Source organism: Nerophis ophidion, linkage group LG25 (genome assembly GCF_033978795.1).
Source record: "Nerophis ophidion isolate RoL-2023_Sa linkage group LG25, RoL_Noph_v1.0, whole genome shotgun sequence".
Lineage (NCBI taxonomy): Eukaryota > Metazoa > Chordata > Actinopteri > Syngnathiformes > Syngnathidae > Nerophis > Nerophis ophidion.
Window position 1 is genome coordinate 28678354 of NC_084635.1, and position 26400 is coordinate 28704753.

At 39.5% G+C, this 26400-nt stretch overlaps 3 protein-coding genes across 14 annotated transcripts in view; 2 read left to right on the plus strand and 1 right to left on the minus strand.

Moving 5' to 3' along the window:
- Positions 1-8769, plus strand: part of LOC133543080 (uncharacterized) — a 28750-nt gene extending 19981 nt beyond the window's left edge. The window contains exons 11-15 of one of the 2 annotated variants that reach the window (XM_061887495.1): positions 2598-2788; positions 2855-3255; positions 5237-5333; positions 7729-7927; positions 8035-8769. In XM_061887495.1, the coding sequence (XP_061743479.1) occupies positions 2598-2788; positions 2855-3255; positions 5237-5333; positions 7729-7927; positions 8035-8171 (1025 nt within the window). In that variant the 3' untranslated portion in view covers positions 8172-8769. The remainder of the gene's footprint in view (positions 1-2597; positions 2789-2854; positions 3256-5236; positions 5334-7728; positions 7928-8034) is intronic. The other variant, XM_061887496.1, reaches the window with a different exon arrangement.
- Positions 1-26400, minus strand: part of LOC133543081 (uncharacterized) — a 73086-nt gene that overhangs the window by 21917 nt on the left and 24769 nt on the right. The gene's annotated exons all lie outside the window — the stretch shown is intronic.
- The window catches only part of ppfia1 (PTPRF interacting protein alpha 1), a 71650-nt gene continuing 70597 nt past the window's right edge, over positions 25348-26400 (plus strand). For 8 of the 9 annotated variants that reach the window (XM_061887485.1, XM_061887487.1, XM_061887488.1 and 5 more), the window contains exon 1: positions 25348-26298. The gene's annotated coding sequence lies outside the window, so the exon portion shown is untranslated. The remainder of the gene's footprint in view (positions 26299-26400) is intronic. The other variant, XM_061887493.1, reaches the window with a different exon arrangement.

The window sequence follows — 26400 nt, forward strand, 5'->3', positions numbered from 1 at the left end:
TTTATTTTGGGAAGCCTCTGGCATACCTGTGTAATAATCATGCTATTTAGTCAGCATCTTGATATGCCACACCTGTGAGGGGGGATGGAATATCTTGGCAAAGAAGAAATGCTGACTGACACAGGTTTTGACAGATTTGTGAACAATATTAGAGAGAAATAGATATTTTGTGCACATAGTAAAAAATGTTGATCTATGAGTTGGGAGCAAAATCTAAAGTGTTGCATTTATATTTTTGTTCAGTATATTTTTAAACATACTCCAGCTCATTAACTTAAATAAAACATGCTTTTATTTTGTCAAAGTAAAATTGTGCGACAGTGTTTGACGCAGTCAGTTACTACATTTATGTAGTGCCAGTGACCAGCAGTCTTTTTAACATGCACCCGACAGCGCAATAAATGCAAAAAAATACACAGAACAACCCAAAAAAGTAACTTATTACTACCCTTATTAGCTTTGGACCAACAATCACGGAAAAATATGACTTTTTCCCATGTTTTTGCACACATAATCTTTCAGATATGGTAACACTGGCGAGCACTAAAAAATATGGAGTAATTTTTGGTCCAGAACATATTTTGCCTTAATCATTGTTGACATATTTTTCACCACTTTATGTTGTATATTTTTATTTGAGATTTACAGTTCAAAATGTTGTTTCTTATAATCTGTTAATGATACTCTGTCTATTTGTATTTGTTTTTTACTGTCTCTTCTGCTGTTTCAGAATAGCATTATTTTAGTTTTACTGAGATTCAAAGATCGGCTGTTTTTGTCAAACCCTCTACTAAATGCATTAATTTAATCTGGCATTTTTTGTATTAGCTTCTGTTTGTTCTGTCATGAACAAAACATTGACGTTGTGTTTACCTTGCACGTGATACTGTATTTGGTGGCTCTCAAACCACTGTTGACGGCGAACCTTCGGTTCCAATAAGACTCCTTTTCAGGCAGCAGGGAAAGCAATGTAAATTTTTTCCCCACTTTCGGCGGGTGGAACATCCCCAATGCAGCACAACGAGGTATTTTTGCATGTTGAAACAAGCGGTAGAAATGCATGGATGGATGGAAACAGAGCAACAGTTTAAGCTTGGTAGCAGTAATGGCGCCCTGTAGTCACATGAGTGCCCTTTGTCCAATCATGTAGGAGATGGTCTAAAACCGTGTTAATCAGACTTTCTCCAGACACTGTTCTGAAACAATGGGCTATGGTTGTCATGTCTGTTGATTATTTTTTTGTTTGGCCATGTGCTGTTTGTTTTTTGGACTCTTTTTAGTTCCTGGTTGTGCACTCTTGTTTGTTTAGTTTCCATGACTACTCATTAGTTTCGCCTGTCTGACGTTTTGCACTCGCGCACCTGTCACTAATCAGGTCGGTATTATTTAAGCTTGCAGTTGCCAGGCAGTCGGCCTGGCGACATTACCTCCTGGACACCCATGCCATTGCCATAGTTTTCTTGCTGCTCGTTTCTTGTCACGTGAGTTTTGTGTATTTTTATCACAGTAAGTGTTTATTTGTTTCATGTTCATAGTTTTTTGCCCAAGTGCTAGTTTTTGTGTCATTATTCAAGTTTGTTCTCCGCCTTTGTGCGCACCTTTAGTTGTGTACCTTTTTGTTAGAGTTAAAATAAAATCATGTATTTACCTCCAAACCAACTTTACTTAAATCTCGGGAAAACATACACCCCAAAGTCCACGTCCTGACAATGGTAAAGTAACACTCTACTTTAAATAAATTCTAACAAAAAGAAGACAATACCAGTATGATCCAATATCTCATTTTTTTTTGCCTGATGGTATCGGACAGCCATATTTTAAAGCAATATGTGTTGGCCCTGCGACGAGTTGGCGACTTGTCCAGGGTGTACCCCGCCTTCCGCCCGATTGTAGCTGAGATAGGCGCCAGCGCCCCCCGCGACCCCAAAAGGGAATAAGCGGTAGGAAGTGGATGGATGGATGGATGTGTTAAGATCCATACTCCGATCTTCCCATATTATGGTTTATTGTTCCATTTTTGTATCACCCTGTTTGACGTATTTATTTCCTGTTTAGTCTGTCACCATGGTAGCTCATTAGTTCACCTGCCCCTTGTTATCTACGCACACCTGTTTTCTTCTAATCACCTCCCTTATTTAAACTCGCCCCTTTTCATTATTCATTATCGGATCCTAATTTGCCTACGTGCAACCGTGACGACTCTCATCTTTCTACTGTATGTATTTTCTCGCTAGCTCTCATGCTATGCCACTTGTTTATTCCAGTTTTCATACTGACGATTTGTTTTCTCGTTTGTGCTCTCGAGCCAAGTTTTAGTTTCCTAGTGTTTTATCCTAGCTTTCACGCTAGCGTCTTTTGTTTGCTTTCTCTTTACACCAGTGTTTTTGTTCCTCGCCTTTTTATTATTTAATAACTCCATTTATAACTTACCTTTGTTGTCTTCATTGCTTCGACGCATCCCTGGAAGAACCAATCCGGCATTACAATGCCACACAGTCCTCACAATATGGGCTTCAATGTATTATTATTTTGGTTTTCAGCACAATTCTCAGGTGCAAAGTGGTTTAAAAAACAAGAATTATCTATGTCCGTTTCAGTTCAAGCTACGGTGACCTGTGCTGAGTCCAATATGATGGTCGAAATTAGGAAAGCTTCACTCCAAAGAATACATTTCGATCACCTACAGCTCAGTGATTCATCCAATGTTGAATGCGACCTTCAAAGACACTCCAACAGCACGCATGTTGTCGCCGTCATCCCCCTCAACTCTTGTGGCACTCAACTGGAGGTAACAGAGTTTGCTTTTATACCTCTTGTGCCTTCAGGACTGAATCTATTAACTCTTATTCTGCAGGAGGATGATGAAAATCTTATTTTTAGAAATGAGATTACCACATTTGACAACCTCCAAAGCACAATCATAAGGAAAAACAGGTTGCACCTGGATTTCTACTGCCAGTATCCCAAACGAGGAAATGTGACGCAGAGTTTCAGTGCACACAGACAAAATGTGACCGTTTGGGAAAAAGGCTTTGGCATTTTCACATACCAGTTCGAGTTTTACACAAACTCGAGGTTTCAAACAATGATTAGTCCAACTGATTACCCTCTGGAATATGACCTAGGAAGCAGGATTTACATGAAAATAGAAGCTGCCACTGCAATCAACAACACAGAGCTTTTTGTGGAATCATGCAGAGCTGCCCCATATGACAACCCAAACTACCACCCGACCTACACTATCCTTGACAATGGGTAAGCAAGAGAGTTTACACCCTGTTGGTAGCTAACTCTGGTTGCCAGTGTTCACCCCCTCACTGCAACACATGCGTACAACACACAAACATATTTAAAATGTTCCAATAGTTTGTACTATGCAGCTATTCAACTAGTATCAAGGAAATAACGCTTTACAGTGGTATCTCAATTTAGGATTGTCCCAGTTAAAAAGTGTTTTGAGATTAGAGCCGTGTTTCGGCTGATTTTATACTTTAAAGGGTAACATTATCACAATTTCAAAAGGGTTAAAAACAATAAAAATCCGTTCCCTTGTTGTATTTTTTGAAGTTTTTTTCAAAATTTTACCGGTCCCGGAATATCCCTAAATAAAGCTTTAAAGTGCCTTATTTTCGCTATCTTCGAAACCACTATCCATTTCCCTGTGACGTCATACAGGGCTGCCAATACAAACATGGCGGTTACCACAGCGACATATAGCGACATTAGCTCGGATTCAGACTCGGATTTCAGCGGCTTAAGCGATTCAACAGATTACGCATGTATTGAAACAGATGGTCGGAGTATGGAGGCAGATAGCGAAAACGAAATTGAAGAAGAAATTGAAGCTATTGAGCGAATAGCTATTGACGCTATTCGGCCATAGCGTGGGTGTACCTAATGAAGTGGCCCATAGCATGGCTGCCTTATTAGCATCGCCGGTAAAATGTGCAGACCAGACGATCAGGACTTTCACATCTTGTTACACTGGAGCAAGTTAAATCCGTCAATTGGTAAGTGTTTGTTTCGCATTAAATGTAGGCATCTAGTTTCAAATGTACATACAGCTAGCGTAAATAGTATGTTAGCATCGATTAGCGTAGCATGTTAGCATCGATTAGCTGGCAGTCATGCCGTGACCAAATATGTCTGATTAGCACATGAGTCAACAACATCAACAAAACTCACCTTTGTGATTTCGTTGACTTAATCATTGCAAATGCATCTGCAGGGTATCCATACATCTTTGTGCCATGTCTGTTTTAGCATCGCCGGTCAAATGTGAAGACACTTTGGTACATTCAATGGGGGTCTGGCGGCAGATTTCTTGCCAGTGGTGCAACTTGAATCCCTCCCTGTTAGTGTTGTTACACCCTCCGACAACACACCGACGAGGCATGATGTCTCCAAGGTTCCAAAAAATAGTCGAAAAAACGGATAATAACAGAGCTGAAACCCGGTGTTTGTAATGTGAAAATGAATATAGCGGGTGTGTTACCTCGGTGACGTCACGTTCTGACGTCATCGCTAAAAGACCGATAAACAGATAGGCGTTCAATTTGCCAAAATTCACCCGTTTAGGGTTCGGAAATCGGTTAAAAAAATACATGGTCTTTTTTCTGCAACATCAAGGTATATATTGACGCTTGCATAGGTTTGGTGATAATGTTCCCCTTTAAGTCGTAAGCAAAAATTTGAGTTACAAGCATATCCGCCAATAATTGGCTTAGTAAATGCCGCAAGATTGGCCCAAAACCTCTGGGCTTACTCTGTAGCGTTAGCTTATAGCTAGAAATCAACAAAGCGGAGAGCATTTATCCATGAAATATGGAGAAGCCGCTGATGGTGTGTTTGATGTAGAAGCTTTCCAAGATAAATACTGTACATTATTATTACAATACTTCAAAAACTACTGTAGTTTGTAGTAAATGTTATAGTATTGTTTTATACAATATTTCTTATCCAAAAGCATGTTTTATTTCTGTTTAGGAAGCCTAAGTACCGATTAAATTGATTTAAAATAATTTCAAAGGGAGAGGTTGATTTGAGACACAAATGTTTTGAGTTAAGAGCTCTGTCAGAGAAACAATTAAAGTTATAAGTTGAGGTACTACTGTATAAGAAGATTTTAGTCTATTTTTTTAATTTATTAGTTTACTTTTATAACCCAATAAACCATACATTTCATGTAGTGTAAAACATGCATATAAAATGACAAAATCTATTAATGCTCTGATAGATGTAAAGTGGATCCTACACTTCAGATCCATGCCTCTAATGAGCAGGAATTCAGGTTCAGCATCGAGGCCTTCAAGTTCATTGGACTGTACTATCAGGTAAGCTATCTGGATGGTTGCAATGAGAACTTCCATGAATTTTCAACTTCAGATCAAACCAACAGCGGGATGGCTGAAACTTGGGAGACAATTGTGTGTTCCAACAGGACAATAATCCCAAACAAACATAAAAATTGTTTTTGGAAGAAAAAAGGTAGGCTAAAATTAACCTTCTAGAATGGGCTTTGCAACGCCCAGACCTCAACCCAATAAAATATTTGGAGATGCTTCAATTACAGAGCTATTTTACTAATTCTGTGCCAATTGCTGGTTGTAATCCTCTCGGAATAAACTTCATCCATCCATCCATCCATTTTCTACCGCTTATTCCCTTTCGGGGTCGCGGGGGGCGCTGGCGCCTATCTCAGCTACAATCGGGCGGAAGGCGGGGTACACCCTGGACAAGTCGCCACCTCATCGCAGGGCCGGAATAAACTTCATTGAAACTCTTTTTTTCCAGATCTAAATCTAAAAATACTGCATTTCAAAATCTGTATTGGCCCATTTCTGATCATTTAAATTAATTTATGTCAAGGTTCCTAAGCTGAAGATGACTGATTTGAATCACAAAAGTATGCTTAATTCATTAACCGTGTTACAAAAAAGGTCAATTAGAATGTCGGTGAGAGAAAATTCAAACCCTTTATTTATTGAATCACAAATGTCTAAGTTTAATGATTTGGTGCATTTACAGCTAAAAGTAGGCACAAAGGAAATTATAAGGCTTCTTAAGGTTTACTAGGTGGGGACGGCGTGGCGCAGTGGGAGAGTGGCCGTGCGCAACCCGAGGGTCCCTGGTTCAATCCCCACCTAGTACCGACCTTGTCATGTTCGTTGTGTCCTTGAGCAAGACACTTCACCCTTGCTCCTGATGGGTGCTGGTTGGCGCCTTGCATGGCAGCTCCCTCCATCAGTGTGTGAATGTGTGTGTGAATGGGTGAATGTGGAAGTAGTGTCAAAGCGCTTTGAGTACCTTGAAAGTAAAAAATTGCTGTACAATCCATTTATCATTTTTATTGATAAACTAAATATCGATGCCGCTGATACCAAAGCTTTATGCGCTTATATTGGTCCATAAATCAAAATACGGTTAATTGAGAGCAGGTGTGCCACAAGGGCCGCCCCATGCCGAGGATGAAACACTGATAACACAGGTGCAGAAAAGGGGAAGGCAGGATAAAACTAAAACCCAACAGTCAGCCCAGGATGTATGGATGTGGATGAAGTTGTTTAGGAACAAAGCGTTACAACAGGGGTCGGGAACCTTTTTGGCTGAGAGAGCCATGAAAGCCAAATATTTCAAAATGTATTTCCGTGAGAGCCATATCATATTTTTTAACAATGAATACAACTAAATGTGTGCATGTTTAAGTAAGACCAACATTTTTAGAGTATAATAAGTCTCTTATTCTTTTTAATAACATTGTTATTCTGAAGCTAACCAATAATAAATCAAATGTCATGTCTGTTGATCATGTTTTTGTTTGGCCATGTGCTGTTTGTCCTTTGGACTCTTTAAGTTCCTGTTTTTTTTCCACACCCTTGTCTGGTTTCCTTGGTTGCTCATTTTGTCCACCTGTCTCTGGTGGACAAAATGCCCGCTCACCTGCTTCCCGAGCATTAATCAGAGGCAGTATTTAAGCTCGTCTTCGCCAGTCAGTCGCCCTGTGCTGACTTGTTTCATGCCTTGCCATAGTTTCGTGCCTCATGCCAAATAAGTTTTGTTTGATTTATGTTCTTAGTCTGTTTATGCGTTAGCTTTGTTCCTTAGCCCAAGTTGTGCCCCCGCTGTGAGTGATTTTTGTTTGTATATTTTTTTAGTTAAAATTAAATCATGTTTTTACCTAAGTGCCACGTCCAGAGTAGTCCGTCCACCTTCCTGGGAGAACGACTCCGCAACAAGCTGCAACCCCCCCCCCCCCCCCCCCACCCCCCACCCCCCAAACGTGACATAAAATTCTTCTTACCATTAATGCGACTTCTTGAACAGGTGCGGTACAAAACGGATGGATGGATTTAAATGCATGAGAATGTTTTGTATTTTGCACGTTATTTTTAGCACTGTGATTACCAGCGAAATTATTCATAATCATCGCGTTAAGCAATGTCAGCTAAGATTTTTCCGAGAGCCTGATGCAGTCATCAAAAGAGCCACATCTGGCTCTAGAGCCATAGGTTCCCTACCCCTGCGTTACAATGTTGTATGAGACAAGTTTTATAAATGCACATTCACACAATTTTGGCAACTACTAGCTGTATTGAAAGTGAATGCTTGCAATATTAAAAACGCTGCCTAGAGGGCGCTAGCGTTGCAAAGTGTTGTCAGCATTTTATATCGTCACTCTTTTTATAGACTATCTTCAACGAATCATGACAATCTGCCCATTTTATTTAGGTGTACATCAGCTGCTCGGTGCTCGTATGTGAGGCGGGCGCACCCAACACCAGGTGCTCCAAGGGGTGCGTCAACTCCACGTGGACGGACGAGGGGCACCATCACAAAAAGCGAGAGGCTGTTATCCAGAGTGCCAACCACTTTGTTTCTCAAGGTCCATTACGCCTCAAGAGATCAGCAGACAGTGATGGAAGCAAAGGTATCGCACATGAAATATGACTTTATAATTCCAATAACATTGCTTGGCCTGAATACTAATAGTTTTTTTCTCTTGCTCTCTACAAATAATGTTCTTTGTTCCTCTAGTGCCTAATTTGAATCTGAACCTGGTCTTCATCGCAGGCTGTCTTCTGGCAGTCATTGGCATGATCAGCACCGTGGTTGTGTACAAAGCCAAAATCTCAAGAATTAAATATCAACGTTTGCCAACATTTGAAACTTAGACACATAGCATTAGAAGAGAGCGACTTTAACAACTGTTAACATCTCTTATTTAATTTTGATTGTGTTTGAAATCAGAGGTTTTTGGGCATGCAATTTAGGTTGGGGTACATAGACTATATAATATATGATTTACATATGGTGTGAATAACAAAACTTTTAATACTTATTTGTCATTTATAAAATACGACAAATCATAATCTGATTGATTTATGTCATTATTATCGCAAAGGAAATCTTAATGTAGGCATATTAGTCTACATTTGTGCATGCTGAAAATCCTCAGAAAAGTGAACACAAACCACGTGTTAAAAGATTTTGGTCGTAAAAGTAAAATACAGTTGCACTACAGGTGTTGGTTAAGCATGAAGTTGTGGTATTAAAAGTAGGGGCAGTAATATCAAAGAGATCTTTCTACCAGGTGAGGGTGTCAAGACTAGGACTTTGATTGATTGATTGAAAATGTTATTAGTAGATTGCACAGTTCAGTACTGTGGATGACTGTTGCTTCCGGGTTCTCCGGACCACCAGGGATAGACATGACAGGCTTCGTTTACGTTTGACAATGTTTTATTTTTCAATAAAGCTTTTTGCTTTCCAGCAATTGTGTCTTTTTGCCAATGTCTTTCTGCTTTTCAGCAACGATCTTTCCGTCTCTCTCCCCCGCCGCTTCCCGACTGCGGCCTTTTACAGAGCGACAGGTGATTAGACAAACACTTTCAGCTGTGTCATCCAATCACCTGTCGCCAACCTCGAGGCCGGCCCTGCCACACCACGCTTCCCCGCAGGCGCACAGGCCACGCCCATCACAAGTACATATTGCGTACAATTGACCACCTGAATAATACCTTATTCAGGTAACACCTGAATAAGTTTTTCAACTTTAAGTCGGGGTCCACGTAAATCAATTCATGGTGTGGATTGTTTTCCCGAGGTGCGAAGCGACTGGATTGGACATGGCGTGAAGGTAAAGACATCTTTTAATTTCAACACTCAAAAGTACTACCAAAACAAAGGGTATAAACAAAAACACGCACAAAGGTAGAACTATGAACATAAAACAAAACCTGCAAACTATGGCATGACTAAAGAAAACTTACTTGGAATGAGAAAAGAGCAGTATGCATCATCAGCATGATGATAACAAGGGTGTATAGAGAGTGATGTCGCCAGGCTGACTACCTGGCAACTGCAGGCTTCAATAGTGATGTGGTGATCGACAACAGGTGCATGAGTCCAAATGAATCAGTTGTCATTGAAACAAAGCAGGGAGTGAAAAAACAGGAACTGACAAAATCCAAAAACCAAACAGAAGATAGTCAAACTAAACATGATCACCAGGACATGACAGAGGGTGACTTAACTGGATTATTGAATCGTCATAATTTGTGGTCCAGCCGCAAGTCCGTTCCACTCGGGTCTCAAATCTGCGTCCATCCATCCATTCATTTTTTACCGCTTATTCCCTTTTGGGGTTGCGGGGGGCGCTGGTGCCTATCTCAGCTACAATCAGGCGGAAGGCGGCGTACACCCTGGACATGTCGCCATCTCATCGCAGATAAACAGACAACATTCACACTCACATTCATACACTAGGGCCAATTTAGTGTTGCCAATCAACCTATCCCCAGGTGTATGTCTTTGGAGGTGGGAGGAAGCCGGAGTACCCGGAGGGAACTCACGCGAATAGCGAATAGCTATTGACGCTATTCGGCCATAGCGTGGGTGTACCTAATGAAGTGGCCCATAGCATGGCTGCATTATTAGCATCACCGGTAAAATGTGCGGACCAAACGATCAGGACTTTCGCATCTTGTGACACTGGAGCAACTTAAATCTGTCGATTGGTAAGTGTTTGTTTCGCATTAAATGTGGGTATCTAGTTTCAAATGTACATACAGCTAGCGTAAATAGCATGTTAGCATCGATTAGCATAGCATGTTAGCATCGATTAGCTGGCAGTCATGCCGTCACCAAATATGTCTGATTAGCACATGAGTCAACAACATCAACAAAACTCACCTTTGTGATTTCGTTGACTTAATCGTTGCAAATGCATCTGCAGGTTATCCATACATCTCTGTGCCATGTCTGTCTTAGCATTGCCGGTAAAGTGTGCAGACACTTTGGCACATTCAATGGGGGTCTTGCGGCAGATTTCTTGCCAGTGGTGCAACTTGAATCCCTTCCTGTTAGTGTTGTTACACCCTCCGACAACACACCGACGAGGCATGATGTCTCCAAGGTTCCAAAAATAGTCGAAAAAACGGAAAATAACAGAGCTGAGACCCGGTGTTTGTAATGTGAAAATGAATATGGCGGGTGTGTTACCTCGGTGACGTCACGTTCTGACGTCATCGCTAAAAGACCGATAAACAGAAAGGCGTTTAATTTGCCAAAATTCACCCGTTTAGAGTTCGGAAATCGGTTGAAAAAATACATGGTCTTTTTTCTGCAACATCAAGGTATATATTGACGCTTGCATAGGTTTGGTGATAATGTTCCCCTTTAAGGTGTCAGGGAGTGGGGTTTACTAACGTACACACCGTCTGGCCTCCATTACAGATGGAATGCAACTTTATTGTCACTGCACTTAAAAAGTACAACCAATTTGTTTACAGTACAAGAACAGACATACGGTAGACAGGGGTAGAGAAAAGAGGAAGACTGATGGGTTGCCACAAGGGCGGCGCCCGGTAGAAAGGTAGGAAAAAGAGAAAACATGGGGTGCAAGGAAATCCCAAACAAAGCTTTATTGGGGAACGGGGGCTCCGTTTGAGACCAGAATAAAATTAAAGCAAAGCAGATATGAACATACTACGACACAAAACTCAAAACTTGCAATTGGGGAGAGGGGGGGAAGGGGCATCTGACCCAAATATGCTGCCACCAGGTGCACTGATCCGTTGTCAATCACACCGTGGGGGGTGAACCGATGAAGGCGTGGGATGTGGGGTACGTGTATGTGTGTGTGTGTGTGGCATGTATTTTCCGTGGACGGTAGTGTGAGATGCTTGTCTTTCGACCTTGGTGCTTGCAGAGATTCATGGCGATAACGCAGCCAGTCAGTCCAACAAAAGTCAACAACCAACAAGGGTATGTCCATGAAAGACGGAAAAGGGAATTTGGAGCTCCACGAGAAAACGTGTAATCGATCAAAGTTTGTTCAAACCCTTGTTTGGCCATCTTTAAAACAGTCTACACTGTGCACTGTTGTGTTCATTGTGTTAAAGGACATGTGACTAGATCTGCTGATATAACCACCAACAAGTGAACAGTGTTCATTGAAAACTAGAGAAAATCATTAGAATAACAGATTGTTTGTTTTATTTCATCATATCATCAACATAACATTTGAAATAAATACTGAAGATAAAGGAACAGAAAGAAGTAAAACTTATATCTGCCCCTTATTCATACAGTTACGTTTGTTGTTCACTCAGAGGACCAGCTATATATATTCGTAACATACATGTTTCATAACATACAACAAAATAACTAAACATGAAAACAATAATCTACTCCAAGTCATATATTTTCAATATCATGATTTTATTTTTTTAATACAGTATGAGATTTTAACGCGGCTGCTAGACTTTTGACAAGAACAAGAAAGTTTGATCACATTACGCCTGTACTGGCTCACCTGCACTGGCTTCCTGTGCACTTAAGATGTGACTTTAAGGTTTTACTACTCACGTATAAAATATTACACGGTCTAGCTCCATCCTATCTTGCCGATTGTATTGTACCATATGTTCCGGCAAGAAATCTGCGTTCAAAGGACTCCGGCTTATTAGTGATTCCAAAAGCCCAAAAAGAGTCTGCGGGCTATAGAGCGTTTTCCGTTCGGGCTCCAGTACTCTGGAATGCCCTCCCGGTAACAGTTCGAGATGCCACCTCAGTAGAAGCATTTAAGTCTCACCTTAAAACTCATTTGTATACTCTAGCCTTTAAATAGACTCCCTTTTTAGACCAGTTGATCTGCCGTTTCTTTTCTTTTTCTTCTATGTCCCACTCTCCCTTGTGGAGGGGGTCCGGTCCGATCCGGTGGCCATGTACTGCTTGCCTGTGTATCGGCTGGGGACATCTCTGCGCTGCTGATCCGCCTCTGCTTGGGATGGTTTCCTGCTGGCTCCGCTATGAACAAGACTCTCGCTGCTGTGTTGGATCCGCTTTGGACTGGACTCTCGCGACTGTGTTGGATCCATTATGGATTGAACTTTCACAGTATCATGTTAGACCCGCTCGACATCCATTGCTTTCCTCCTCTCCAAGGTTCTCATAGTCATCATTGTCACCGACGTCCCACTGGGTCATTATTGTCACCGATGTCCCACTGGGTGTGAGTTTTCCTTGCCCTTATGTGGGCCTACCGAGGATGTCATAGTGGTTTGTGCAGCCCTTTGAGACACTAGTGATTTAGGGCTATATAAGTAAACATTGATTGATTGATTGATTGATGAGATTTTGATTTGTTTTATTTCACTGTTAAGATTTTTTTATAAACTAACACATTTGATTGAAATTACTTTTTCATTTAAACCTGTTCTAAATTTCAGTTTAGTAAACAGCTCCGTTTCTTTTACATTGTAACTACTTTCTCTTATCACACATCTGTTTTGAATGTTGGTTGGCAGAATTTGTGTATGTGTTCAGTACATGATTTTGACATGATTTTGTACTCTATCATTTCATTAAAATTTCAATGAGTTTAACTGTTTGAACATTGGATTCCTGAGTTCCCTGTATGCATATCTACTCATGATTTTTACTGCTCTTTTCTGCAGAAGAAAGATAGGATTTAGATATGTTTTACAGGCACTACTCCACAGTTTTGCACAGTATGTTGGATATGGAACAATCAGTGAACTATACAAACTATACAAAGTTTTTTATTTAGAAATTTCTTCACTTTACGTAAAGTAGAAATAGTTTTAAATACTTTAGCCTTTGTATCATTAATATGTGGTTTCCATGACACATTTTCATCAATCTTACACCCAAAATCCTGATCTCCTTTGATATTTGAATCTCAACTACTTTGATGTATTATGAGGCATCCATACATCAAACCATTTCTTTATTTTGATATAATTGTTTTCATCGACCTTTAACACATCCTTAATATTTTAAAGTTAAAGTACCAATGATTGTCACACACACACTAGGTGTGGGGAAATTTGTCCTCTGCATTTGACCCATCTCCTTGTTCACCCCCTGGGAGGTGAGGGGAGTAGTGCGGAGTAGTGTGCAGCAGCGGTGCCGCGCCCAGGAATCATTTGTGGTGATTTTGTCCTGAATAAAATAGGGTTGTGTCATTCGCAAAAAAAATACATTTAAACCGTTTGGAAACCATATTGATATCATTGACATACATGAGAAACAATATAAGTCCAAGGACAGATCCTTGTGGAACTCCACACCTGTTGTTGTTGACTTTGGACTAGCGACTGCAATACATCAAGGCCGCGGAACAGAGATACACTACGGGCTTACACCCACACACACACACACACATCCACAAAAATATACGCCACACATACACACCACATCCCCCCTTAACCCAACGCCCTCGACGCAAATCCCCTAGGGGTGATGAATGGATGGTCAGTGCCTGAGAGCTGCGGCCTACCATCATGACCTTGAACTACCTTCCCTCTGTTGCTAGATATCTCGAGATGCATGTTGTCATATGTATATGTGCTTTGCTATGGAGGTTTTTTCCCACTCCAGACTTTCCCCCTTAGGAGCCCAGTCTGGATTTTTTTTTTTTACTCATCCTTCCCCATCGTTTACCTTTTTCCCATCTTTTACGGGGCGCCTTATGGCGACCCATCACCGTTCTTGTTCTGTAACTGTACACTGTTTGTTTGTCTAATCTTGAACAGGTTTGTGCTGAAGTTTTGTTGTACTTGTGCAATGACAATAAAGACCTATCCTTTCCTATTATGTAAGGCAGACTTCTTATTGTTAACTTCCACAAACTGTTCATCAAGGTAACTTTTGACACACTCATTAGACACACCTCTGTATACATATTTATACAATTTGTCCAATAACACTTCATGATCAAACGCTTTTTGAAGGTCCAAAAAATACTTATGAATAATTGTTTTGTACATATTGCAGTTGAAATTTCTTCATTCAAATCAATTAATAACAATGAAAAACACAAAATCCACTCATTATATCATTATACAATTGTATATGATTTGATCACTATATTTTTACTAACAACTTGATGGATAACTAACTTGCTTTGAAATCATAAGTCAATGTGAGAAGCTATGTAATTGTGATAGCAATAAATGCTTGGAATATCTCGGTGGTGACTTGTCCAGGGTTTACCCCGCCTACCGTTCGAATGCAGCTGAGATAGGCTCCAGCCTGCCACACTGAAAGGGACATGTGGTAGAAAATGGATGGATTATCAGATAATCAAGTTTAGAAAAGGGGTGTCCAAACGTTTTCCACCAAAGGCCACATAATGCAAAGTCAAAGAATTTGGGGGTCATTTTGATATTTGATGCATTAGGCTGAGCCAATCATTGGCCATGATACTGAACAGCGTGCTTTGATTGGTTTGGTTTCTTCTAGTAGCCAATACTACTGTACTATCGACATGTTTGGTTTGTTTGACCATCAAGCTTGAGAATGATTAATTTAGGACCAACAATTTTAGAACATGCTTTAAAAACATTTTTTTTAAATGCAATGGCAATATTCGAAGCCAACGATTTGGCAAAAAACAACAGTACATATTTGTGTCAGCTTTGTGTTGTATGTAACAACGTATATTGTCAGTAGTAGTGGTATTTATTAGTATCAAAAATGTAATTTTTTTTTTCATTATATTATGTATTTTTTGTCCTTTTTCTTGTTGTTTTTCTTAGTTTTTATTTCGACAATATTCCGTGGGTCAACAGAACTCCAGCTGTGGGCCACAAATGGACTCCACTAGTTTATAAGATATTTATAAGATATGCAATTGCAAGCAGTCATTTTTTTCCCTCAACATTTTAAAGAACAAATTATTTTAGCGAGAAAGATGCTCTACTGATGCACATTATTTCCAGGCTGTCAGGGGGTACATGAAATGATGAAATAGTTATTTCCAACTACCATATTTTTCGGAGTATAAGTCGCTCCAGAGTACAAGTCGCACCTGCCGAAAATGCATAATAAAGAAGGAAAAAAATATATATAAGTCGCACTGGAGTATAAATCGCATTTTTGGGGGATATTCATTTGATAAAACGCAACACCAAGAATAGACATTTGAAAGGCAATTTAAAATAAATAAAGAATAGTGAACAACAGGCTGAATAAGTGTACGTTATATGACGCATAAATAACCAACTGAGAAGGTGCCTGGTATGTTTACATAACATATTATGGTAAGAGTCATTCAAATTACTATAACATATAGAACATTCTATATATTTACCAAACAATCTGTCACTCCTAATCGCTGAATCCCATTGAATCTTATACGTCTAGTCTCTTACGTGAATGAACTAAATAATATTATTTGATATTTTACGGTAATGTGTTAATAATTTCACACATAAGTCGCTCCTGAGTATAAGTCGCACCACTGGCCAAACTATGAAAAAAACTGCGACTTGTAGTCCGAAAAATACGGTACTTGTGAGTCCTCATCCGGTCTGCTTTACAAGTGGAACAAAATAGCAAACTACAACAAAATTTAACATTGAACAGAATGAAAGGTATTTCCAAGCAAGCGATCATGTACTTCAAAAAAGTGGTTATTTATTTTAAAGGAATGCCCCACATCACAGGCTTCACAGTGGCAGAGGGGTTAGTGCGCCTGCCTCACAATACAAAGGTCCTGAGTAGTCAGGCTTCAATCCCGGGCTCGGGATCTTTCTGTGTGGAGTTTGCATGTTCTCCCCGTGACTGCGTGGGTTCCCTCCGGGTACTCCTACTTCCTCCCACTTCCAAAGACATGCACCTGGGGATAGATTGATTGGCAACACTAAATGGTCCCTAGTGTGTGAATGTGAGTGTGAATGTTGTCTGTCTATCTGTGTTGGCCCTGTGATGAGGTGGCGACTCGTCCAGGGTGTACCCCGCCTTTCGCCCGATTGTAGCTGAGATAGGCACGAGCGCCCCCCGCGACCCCAAAGGGAATAGGCAGTAGAAAATGGATGGATGGATGGGCCCCACATCACAGATCCACTGGGTCTTTACTTCTTTATTCGGGCTATGCGGGCATGTCTGCTGTCAGTTTGGGCTTATGGGACCTTCCTTTTCCGGTTTATGAAAGTGTAGTGTTTGGTCATTTGTTAATTTCCATCCATCCATTTCCTACCGCTTATTCCCTTTCGGGATCGCAGGGGGTGCTGGTGCCTAGCTCAGCTATTGTTTGTTAATTTGTTTAAATAAATTTTTTTTTCGTTTTTTGTCATTGTGTTTTCTGAAATTGTAAACTGTTTTGTCTTTAATTAATGTGTTTTCTGAAATTGTAAGTTATTTCGGCTTTTGTTGTTGTATTTTCTATAATTGTAAGATTTTTCATTTAATGATAAGTGTTTTGTACTCCTGTCCTTTTTGATTGATTGATTGAAACGTTTATTAGTAGATTGCACAGTATAGTACATATTCCCTACAATTAACCACTAAATGGTAACACCCCAATAAGTTTTTCAACTTGTTTAAGTTGGGGTCCACGTTAATCAATTCATGATTAACATGATTAACTATCAGCACAATACAGTCATCACACAAGTTAATCATCATAGTACATACATTGAATTATTTACATTATTTACAATCCGGGGGGTGGGATTAGGAGCTTTGGTTGATATCAGTACTTCAGTCGTCAACAATTGCATCAACAGAGAAATGTACATTGAAACAGTGTAGGTCTTACTTAGTAGGATATCTACAGCAAGCAGAGAACATAGTGAGTTTGGATAGCATAAGAACAAGTATATACACTAGAAATACATTTGATTATTTACATGAGGTTATTTACAATCCGGGGATATGGGATGTGAATGGAGGAGGGTATTAATAAAGGGTTGAAGTTGCCTGGAGGTGTTGCTTTAGGCCTGTTTTGAAGGAGGATAGAGATGCACTTACTTTTAGAGTTGGGAGAGTGGCCTTGCGCAACCCGGGGGTCCCTGGTTCAATCCCCACCTAGTACCAACCTCGTCACGTCAGTTGTGTCCTTGAGCAAGACACGTCACCCTTGCTCCTGATGGGTGCTGGTTAGCGCCTTGCATGGCAGCTCCCTCCATCAGTGTGTGAATGTGTGTTTTAATGGGTGAATGTGGAAGTAGTGTCAGAGCGCTTTGACTACCTTGAAGGTAGAAAAGAGCTATACAAAAACAACCCTTTTCCCATTTACACCTGTTGGGAGTGCATTCCCTTCACGGTGGCAGAGGGGTTAGTGCGTCTGCCTCACATTACGAAGTTCCTGCAGTCCTGGGTTCAAATCCAGGCTCGGGATCTTTCTGTGTGGAGTTTGCATGTTCTCCCCGTGAATGCGTGGGTTCCCTCCGGGTACTCCGGCTTTCTCCCACTTCCAAAGACATGCACCTGGGGATAGGTTGATTGGCAACACTAAATCGGCCCTAGTGTGTGAATGTGAGTGTGAATGTTGTCTGTCTATCTGTGTTGGCCCTGCGATGAGGTGGCGACTTGTCCAGGGTGTACCCTGCCTTCCGCCCGATTGTAGCTTAGATAGGCGCCAGCGCCCCCCACGACCCCGAAAGGGAATAAGCAGTAGAAAATGGATGGATGGATGGATGGATGGGAGTGCATTCCACATTGATGTGGCTAGGACCGTATAAAACAGAGCAAAATGCCTTGAAATATTTTTAAAGACACTTTTCTGCATTATTTCAAATCGTAATAGTCAATTTTATAGCGGTCATGTTTATATTTGTATCGTGTTGTATTTGTGCACAAACCATGCAGTTTCAATGCAATCTTGAACTGTTGATTCTGAGATACAATTACATTGAGCTCACACAAGATGGCGCTATTGTTTTATCAGTCAATGAAACACCGACTAGGCCACACATACACATGTATTTTGTATTTTTTTATTAAAATCAGTGTTCCATACATCCAGCCATTTTCTACCGCTTGTCCCTTTTGGGGTATAGCTCGGTTGGTAGAGTGGCCGTGCCAGCAACTTGAGGGTTGCAGGATCGATTCCCGATCCCGCCATCCTAGTCACTGCCGTTGTGTCCTTGGGCAAGACACTTTACCCACCTGCTCCCGGTGCCACCCACACTGGTTTAAATGTAACTTAGATATTGGGTTTCACTATGTAAAGCGCTTTGAGTCACTAGAGAAAAGCGCTATATAAATATAATTCACACAATTCACATCGCGGGGGTGCATTCGGAACACCCTGGACAAGTCGCCACCTCATCACAGGGCCAACGCAGACAGATAACATTCCCACTCACATTCACACACTATAGGGACCATTTAGTTCAGTGGTTCTTAACCTGGGTTCGATCGAACCCTAAGGGTTCGGTGAGTCGGCCTCAGGGGTTCGGTGGAGGTTTAAACACACCCAACTCATCGTGTAAATACAAACTTCTCCGTAACGACGTATTATGGATACGGCAACAGCTGACTGATTTGCAGGTGTGTCATTTGTTGTGAGTTTATGCATTGTCTGCGTGGGTTTTGTTGCTTGAACAAGGTGATGGTCATGCACGGTTCATTTTGTACACCAGTAAAAAAAAAACATGGTAAGACATGGGGAACATATCCACCATTAATTAGTTGCTTATTAACATGCAAATTAGGAACATATTGGCTCTTAACTAGTCATTATTAAATACTTATTACTGCCTTAATCGGCATGGCCTTATATTATAACCCTACCCCTCTAACCCTGACTCTAACCCTAACCAAATAACTGTAAATTAAGTCTTTGTTACTTAGAATATGTTCCCCTTATTAAAGTGTTACCAAAAACATATAACTTGGTCTTGACTTTTTTTAAAAAACACATTTTATTTTTCACTAAAGAAGGGTTCGGTGAATGCGCGTATGAAACTAGTGGGGTTCGGTACCTCCAACCAGGTTAAGAAACCACTGATTTAGTTAATACCTATAAATGTTTTTTCAGTGTCAATTAGCAGTTAAGAATTGATGTTCTGTACATCACGGTCGAGTAATTATGTCCAAATCAAAATCAGTACATTTGATGATATTGCGTGATGTAATGTTTTAAGGTCGTTTACTGGCATATTTTTGACGTTAAATCTGGCACAATTAAATAATAATGCATTGTTTTAAACTTGGGTGGCCGCTGCATTGTGCCAACATGTACTTGTGTCACATTTTAAAATGCTGACACGTTAGTTTTGGAAGTACCATAGAGCAGTGGTTCTCACCCTTTTTTCAGTAATGTACCCCATGTGAACATTTTTTTAATTCAAGTACCCCCTAATCAGAGCAAAGCATTTTTGGTTGAAAAAAAAAGAGATAAAGAAGTAAAATACAGCACTATGTCATCAGTTTCTGATTTATTAGATTGTATAACAAAATATTGCTCATTTGTAGTGGTCTTTCTTGAACTATTTGGAAAAAAAGATATAAAAACAACTAAAGTGTCGTGGAAAAATAAACAAGTGATTCAATTATAAATAAAGATTTCTACACATAGAAGTAATCAACTTAAATTGCCCTCTTTGGGATTGTAATAGAGATCCATCTGGATTCATGAACTTAATTCTTAACATTTCTTCACAAAAAAAGAAATCTTTAACATCAATATTTATGGAACATGTCCACAAAAAAATCTAGCTGTCAACACTGAATATTGCATTGTTGTATTTTTTTTCACGGTTTATGAACTTACATTCATATTTTCTGGAAGTATTCCATCCATCCATCCATTTTCTACCGCTTATTCCCTTTTGGGGTTGCGGGGGGCGCTGGCGCCTATCTTAGCTACAATAGGGCGGAAGGCGGGGTACACCCTGGATGAGTCACCACCTCATCGCAGGGTCAACACAGATAGACAGACAACATTCACACTCACATTCACACACTAGGGCCAATTTAATGTTGCCAATAACCTGTCCCCAGGTGCATGTCTTTGGAAGTGGGAGGAAGCCGGAGTACCCGGAGAGAACCCACGCTTTCACGGAGAGAACATGCAAACACCACACAGAAAGATCCCGAGCCTGGGATTGAACCCAGTGCTGCAGGACCTTCGTATTGTGAAGCAGACGCACTAACCCCTCTGCCACCGTAGAAAATGGATGGATGGAGGGATGGACTCGTCAGACCACAGAACACCTTGCCACTTTACATCAATCCATCTTAGGTGAGCTGCTCGGGCCCAGCAAAGCCGGCGGCGTTCCTTGGTGTTGTTGATAAATGTCTTTCGCTTTGCTTAGCAGAGTTTTAACTTGCACTTACAGATATAGCGACCAACTGTAGTTACTGACAGTGGTTTTATGAAGTGTTCCTGAGCCCATGTTGTGATATCCTTTACACACTGATGTTGGTTTTTGATGCAGTACAGCCTGATGGATCAAAAGTCTGTAATATCATCGCTTTAATATTGACTTATTGAACCCTAACAAGCAAAAGTCTATTGATGACTTCATTGATACAATGTACAGCATCAGTTTATATCCTAAAATCCCAAAGCCAAGCGGAATCACAGGACACTGTGCCACGCTTATTGATAATATTTTTACCAATGATTTTGATAATAACACTACAAGTGGTCTACTTATAACCGACGTTAGTGATCATCTGCCAGTTTTTACAATATATGATGGAAACTGCAAAAAGAACATGGAAGACAAAAGGACATTTCAAAGACTGTGCACAGAGAAGAGGATGATTGCTTTCAAAATGGAGCTACAAAAGCAAGATTGGGACAATACGTACAATGAAAAAGAGGTTGATGAAGCATATGATCATTTCTTAAACAAGTTCATAGTACTTTATGACAAACATTGTCCATGGAGACAACTCAGTAGTAAACAGAGAAAGAATAATCAACCATGGATGACAAAAGGATTAAAAAATGCTTGTAAGAAGAAGAATACATTATATAGAAAATTTATAGTACAAAGAACTACAGAGGCAGAAGTGAAGTACATAAAGTATAAAAACAAGTTAACAAACATACTATGATCATGTAGAAAAGAATATTACAGTGCATTATTGGACAGGAACAAAAATAATATGAGAGCAACATGGAGCATTCTCAATAGCCTTACTAAAAATGGCACTAAGAGGGATTACCCCCAATACTTCTTAGACGGAAATAAACATAATGACAACATAAAGGAAGTAGTTGAAAGCTTTAATAACTACTTTGTAAATATTGGACCAAAATTGGAAGAAAAGGATTCCAGACCCAGTTTCAATTGAGGACTATAATGATACCATAGAGCGAAATCCCAACTCCATGTTCCTCAGAAATGTGACACAGGAGGAAATAGTTAAAATTGTGAAAAAATGTAAATCAAAGACTTCAACTGATTGTAACGGAATTGATATGGATACGATAAAAAAGGTTATTGATGAGATCTCAGGACCACTAATGGATATTAGTAACTTATCATTTCAAACAGGTACATTTCCAAACAAAATGAAAATAGCTAAAGTTGCGCCAGTTTATAAGACTGGAGATAAACATCTATTTACAATCTATAGACCTGTTTCTTTACTTCCACAATTTTCGAAAATCATTGAAAAACTGTTCAATAACAGATTAGAGAGTTTCATAAATAAAAATAGAATACTCGAAGAGAACCAATATGGATACAGAGCTAATGTTTCAACTTCAATGGCTTTAATTGAAATCACAGAAGAAATTACCAATGCAATAGATAGTAAAAAAAAATGTGTGGCTGCAGTGTTTATGGATCTAACTAAAGCATTTGACACAATTAATCACAATATGTTAATCAAAAAACTCGAACGATAAGGCATCAGAGGGTTAGTCTTAAACTGGATAAGAAGTTATCTAACGAACAGGAAACAATACGTGAAGCTAGGCGAACACACTTCTACAATGCTAAATATATCCTGTGGTGTACCTCAGGGATCAATACTAGGACCTAAATTATTCAATTTTTATATAAAAGTTACAAAAGATTTAAAGTTAGTTTTTGTTTGCGTTTTGTTCCGGAGAGAACACACAGAAAATAATACAAATAATAACAGAAGAAATGAACAAATTAAAAAAATGGTTTGACAAAAACAGACTATCATTGAATCTCAGTAAAACAAAAATAATGCTATTTGGTAACAGTAGAAAAGAAAGTCAAACATAAATACAAATAGACGGAATAGAAATTGAAAGAGGAAATGAAACCAAATTTCTAGGTATAATGATTGATAATAATTTGAACTGGAAATCTCATGTAAAAAAAATATACAACATAAAGTAGCAAGAAATACGTCAATAATGAATAAAGCCAAATATATTCTAGACCAAAAATCACTTTATATTCTCTACTCCTCACTAGTGTTACCATATCTGAGTTACTGTGTAGAAATATAGGGAAATAATTACAAAAGTTCATTCACTAACAGTGTTACAAAAAAGATCAGTTAGAATAATACATCATGTTGGATATAGAGAACATACAAACCCTTTATTTATTGAATCAAAGATACTGAACGTCCATGACATAGTGGAATTGCAAACAGCTAAAATTATACACAAAGCAAACTATAACCTGCTTCCCAAGAATATACAACAATTCTTCTCAACAAAAGAAGAGAAATATAATCTTAGAAAAAAATGTAATTTAAAACATTTGTATGCACGTACAACACTTAAGACCTTTAGTATATCAGTATGTGGAATTAAATTATGGAATGGATTAAACAAAACAATCAAACAATGTACTTATATCATCCACTTCAAGAAACTCTTCAAACTGGAACTGTTTACAAAGTACAAAAAAGAAGAACCATATATAAACATTCTGATTTTATTCATTCTCAAAATAATCTTACTTATCTCATCGTATGGAATACAACTTACTTCACCAATTATTTATTTATTTATTTTTATTGTGATTACTTATGGAGTATACATTATGAATACATTGAGAACAGGAAGTGAACAAAAGTTTTAGCAAGTGTTATGTAAAGAAAAGGGGTAGGATTAAATAAGCTCTGCTTCTTCCTACTCCTTTTCGAACATGTTGAAAAGAGAAACTGGAAATTGTGATGTATCATGCTGTATGCTTGCATGTTCCAAATAAACTCAAATTCAAACTCAAACTCAAACTCAAACTCAAACTCTTACGTGCAGTGATTTCTCCAGATTCTCCGAATTTTTGGATGATTTTACAGACCGTAGATCAGGGGTCGGGAACCTTTTTGGCTGAGAGAGCCATGAAAGCCAAATATTTAAAAATGTATTTCCATTAGAGCCATTTCATATTTTTTAACACTGAATACAACTAAATGCGTGCATTTTTAAGTAAAACCAACATTTTTAGAGTATAAGTTTCTAATTCTTTTTAATAACATTGTTATTTTTTGAACAGGTGCGGTAGGAAACGGATGGATGGATTAAAATGCATGAGAATGTTTTATATTTTAAACGTTATATTTAACATCGTGATTACCAGCGGAATTATTCATTACTTATCGTGTTAAGCAATGTCAGCTAAGATATATCTGAGAGCCAGATGCAGTCATCAAAAGAGTCACATCTGGCTCTAGAGCCATAGGTTCCCTACCCCTGCCGTAGATGGTAAAATCCATAGATTCGCAGACACACTAACCCCTCTGCCACCGTGAAGCCCTTCTTGAAATATTATTCAATAAATATATTTATAAAGGATTTTTGAATTGTTGCTATTTTTAGAATATTTAAAAAAAAAAATCTCACGTACCCCTTGGCATACCTTCAAGTACCCCCAGGGGTACGCGTACCCCCATTTGAGAACCACTGCCATAGAGCAGTCAGATTATTTCTAACTCCATTTACCATGAATTGATTAACGTGGACCCCAACTTAAACAAATTGAAAAACTTATTCGGGTGTTACCATTTAGTGGTCAATTGTACGGAATATGTACTGTACTGTGCAATCTACTAATAAACGTTTCAATCAATCAATCAATCAAACCAAGGTGATCAGAAAGGTCAACCAAAGAACGAGATTCCTCGACAGAATCTCCTCTCTGGTCAACAAAAGCACCTTGAGGATTCTAGCGGGAACTCTCATTCAGCCCTTCTTCGATTACGCTTGCACCTCCTGGTATCCTAGCACCTCCAAAACCCTCAAATCTAGACTCCAAACATCCCAGAATAATCTAGTCCGGTTATTTTTAGACCTCCACCCCAGATCACACCTCAATCCAACCTACTTCTCCAAAGTGGGCTGGCTCAGGGTGGAGGACAGAGTGAAACAACTTGCACTGAGCCTAGTCTATAAAATCCTCTACACCTCCTTGATACCGAAGTACATGTCAAACTACGTCCTCAACGTAAATGACCACCATAACCACAACACCAGGGGGAGCTCCACAAACCACGTTAAACACAGATTCCGATCTAACAAAGGTCTTAAGTCATTGTCTTTCTATGTGGAATGCACTCCCAACAGGTATAAAAGTAAGTGCATCTCTATATTCCTTCAAAGCCGCTCTAAAACAACACCTCCAGGCAACTTCAACACTTTACTAATACCCTCCTCCATTCACATCCCATCTCCCCGGATTATAAACAACTCAAATGTACTTCTAATGTATATACTTGTTCTTATGCTATCTGAACTCACCATGTTCTCTGCTGGCTGTACATTTCCTACTAAATAAGACCTACACTGTTTCAATGTCCACATTTCTCTGTTGATGAAATTGTTGATGACTGAAGTACTGATATCAACCAAAGCTCCTCATCCCACCCCCCGGATTGTAAATAATGTAAATAATTCAATGCACATACTATGATGATTAACTTGTGTGATGACTGTATTATGTTGATAGTATATATTTGTACCATGAATTGATTAACGCGGACCCCGACTTAAAAAAGTTGAAAAACTTATTCGGGTGTTACCATTTAGTGGTCAATTGTACGGAATATGTACTGAACTGTGCAATCTACTAATAAAAGTATCAATCAATCAATCAATCAATCAATCAGTCAAGCTTTTCCCCGCAGACGCCTGTCCTTCAGTAAAGGACCAGGCTACTGAAAGGAGCTCAGCGACCGCAGCCAACCATTGGCTCTCCCGACTGCCCAAGCTGGCAGGCAGTGGCGTCAGGGAAAGACCGGACTAGCGGACTTTAAATGTGGAAATACCGAAAGATCAAAAGCTAAAAGACAGGAAATTCGACGAATGTGGTATATTCCACAACCGGATTATCCAACCCGACGAAGAGCAAACTAGCGGCCCTGGCTGCCGGGGAGTAAAAGAGTGGAGCTGGGATGTGATGTGGTGACGCGACGCCTCCGAAGCCACCGCAAGCTAATGTTAGCTAATGCGCTAACGTTACATGACAGACTTCCTCGTTTTGGTCAAGCTTCAAAGCCTTGTGTCTTTTTTTTAATTTGTTGTCACTTTGGAATATGTCCGGCAGATGGACTTAAGGCATTTTGATATTTTATCCACTTTTATACAAAGTGCAGTTCGAGCTAAGTCAACTCGGTGTCGTTAGCAAATTAGCAAGCGTTAGCCACCTAGCTCGTAGCTAACGCCGGCTAACTGTTGACTCCAAACCGATTTTAAGCCAAAGACTTTTGCTTTAAATTAGTCAAAGGCTAGCAGTCTTATCGCTGTTTTCCACGTCGCCGTATCATAGCTAACTTTTTATTTTAAGCAATTTAGCCTTTAGGAATATCTTTATTCTAAAAGTAGATGATTTTCTATGAAGTAAAGAAAACACTTTGAAGTCCCGATATGCAACCATCGAGTCGCTCACTATCGCTGAGTTAGCCGACCGAAGCTGGACTCGGTTTACTTTAAGGCCTGGTCTGCAGTCGAATATACACCAAAAGCCTTAATATATTACACTGTCTTAGGGAACTGTAGAGTTGAATGTCTCCGTACATGTGATAACCTGTCGGTGCTCTTATTGGAGAACCAGGACTTCGTTGACCAGCCTGTGGAGAGATAATAGATCTGTGAAGGTATTTGGAATTACTTAATTATTTACGTCGAATCTCAACAATGTGTCACTAACAATGTATGACAAGTGTGTTTGGCTTGTTACTATAAACCCCGTTTCCATA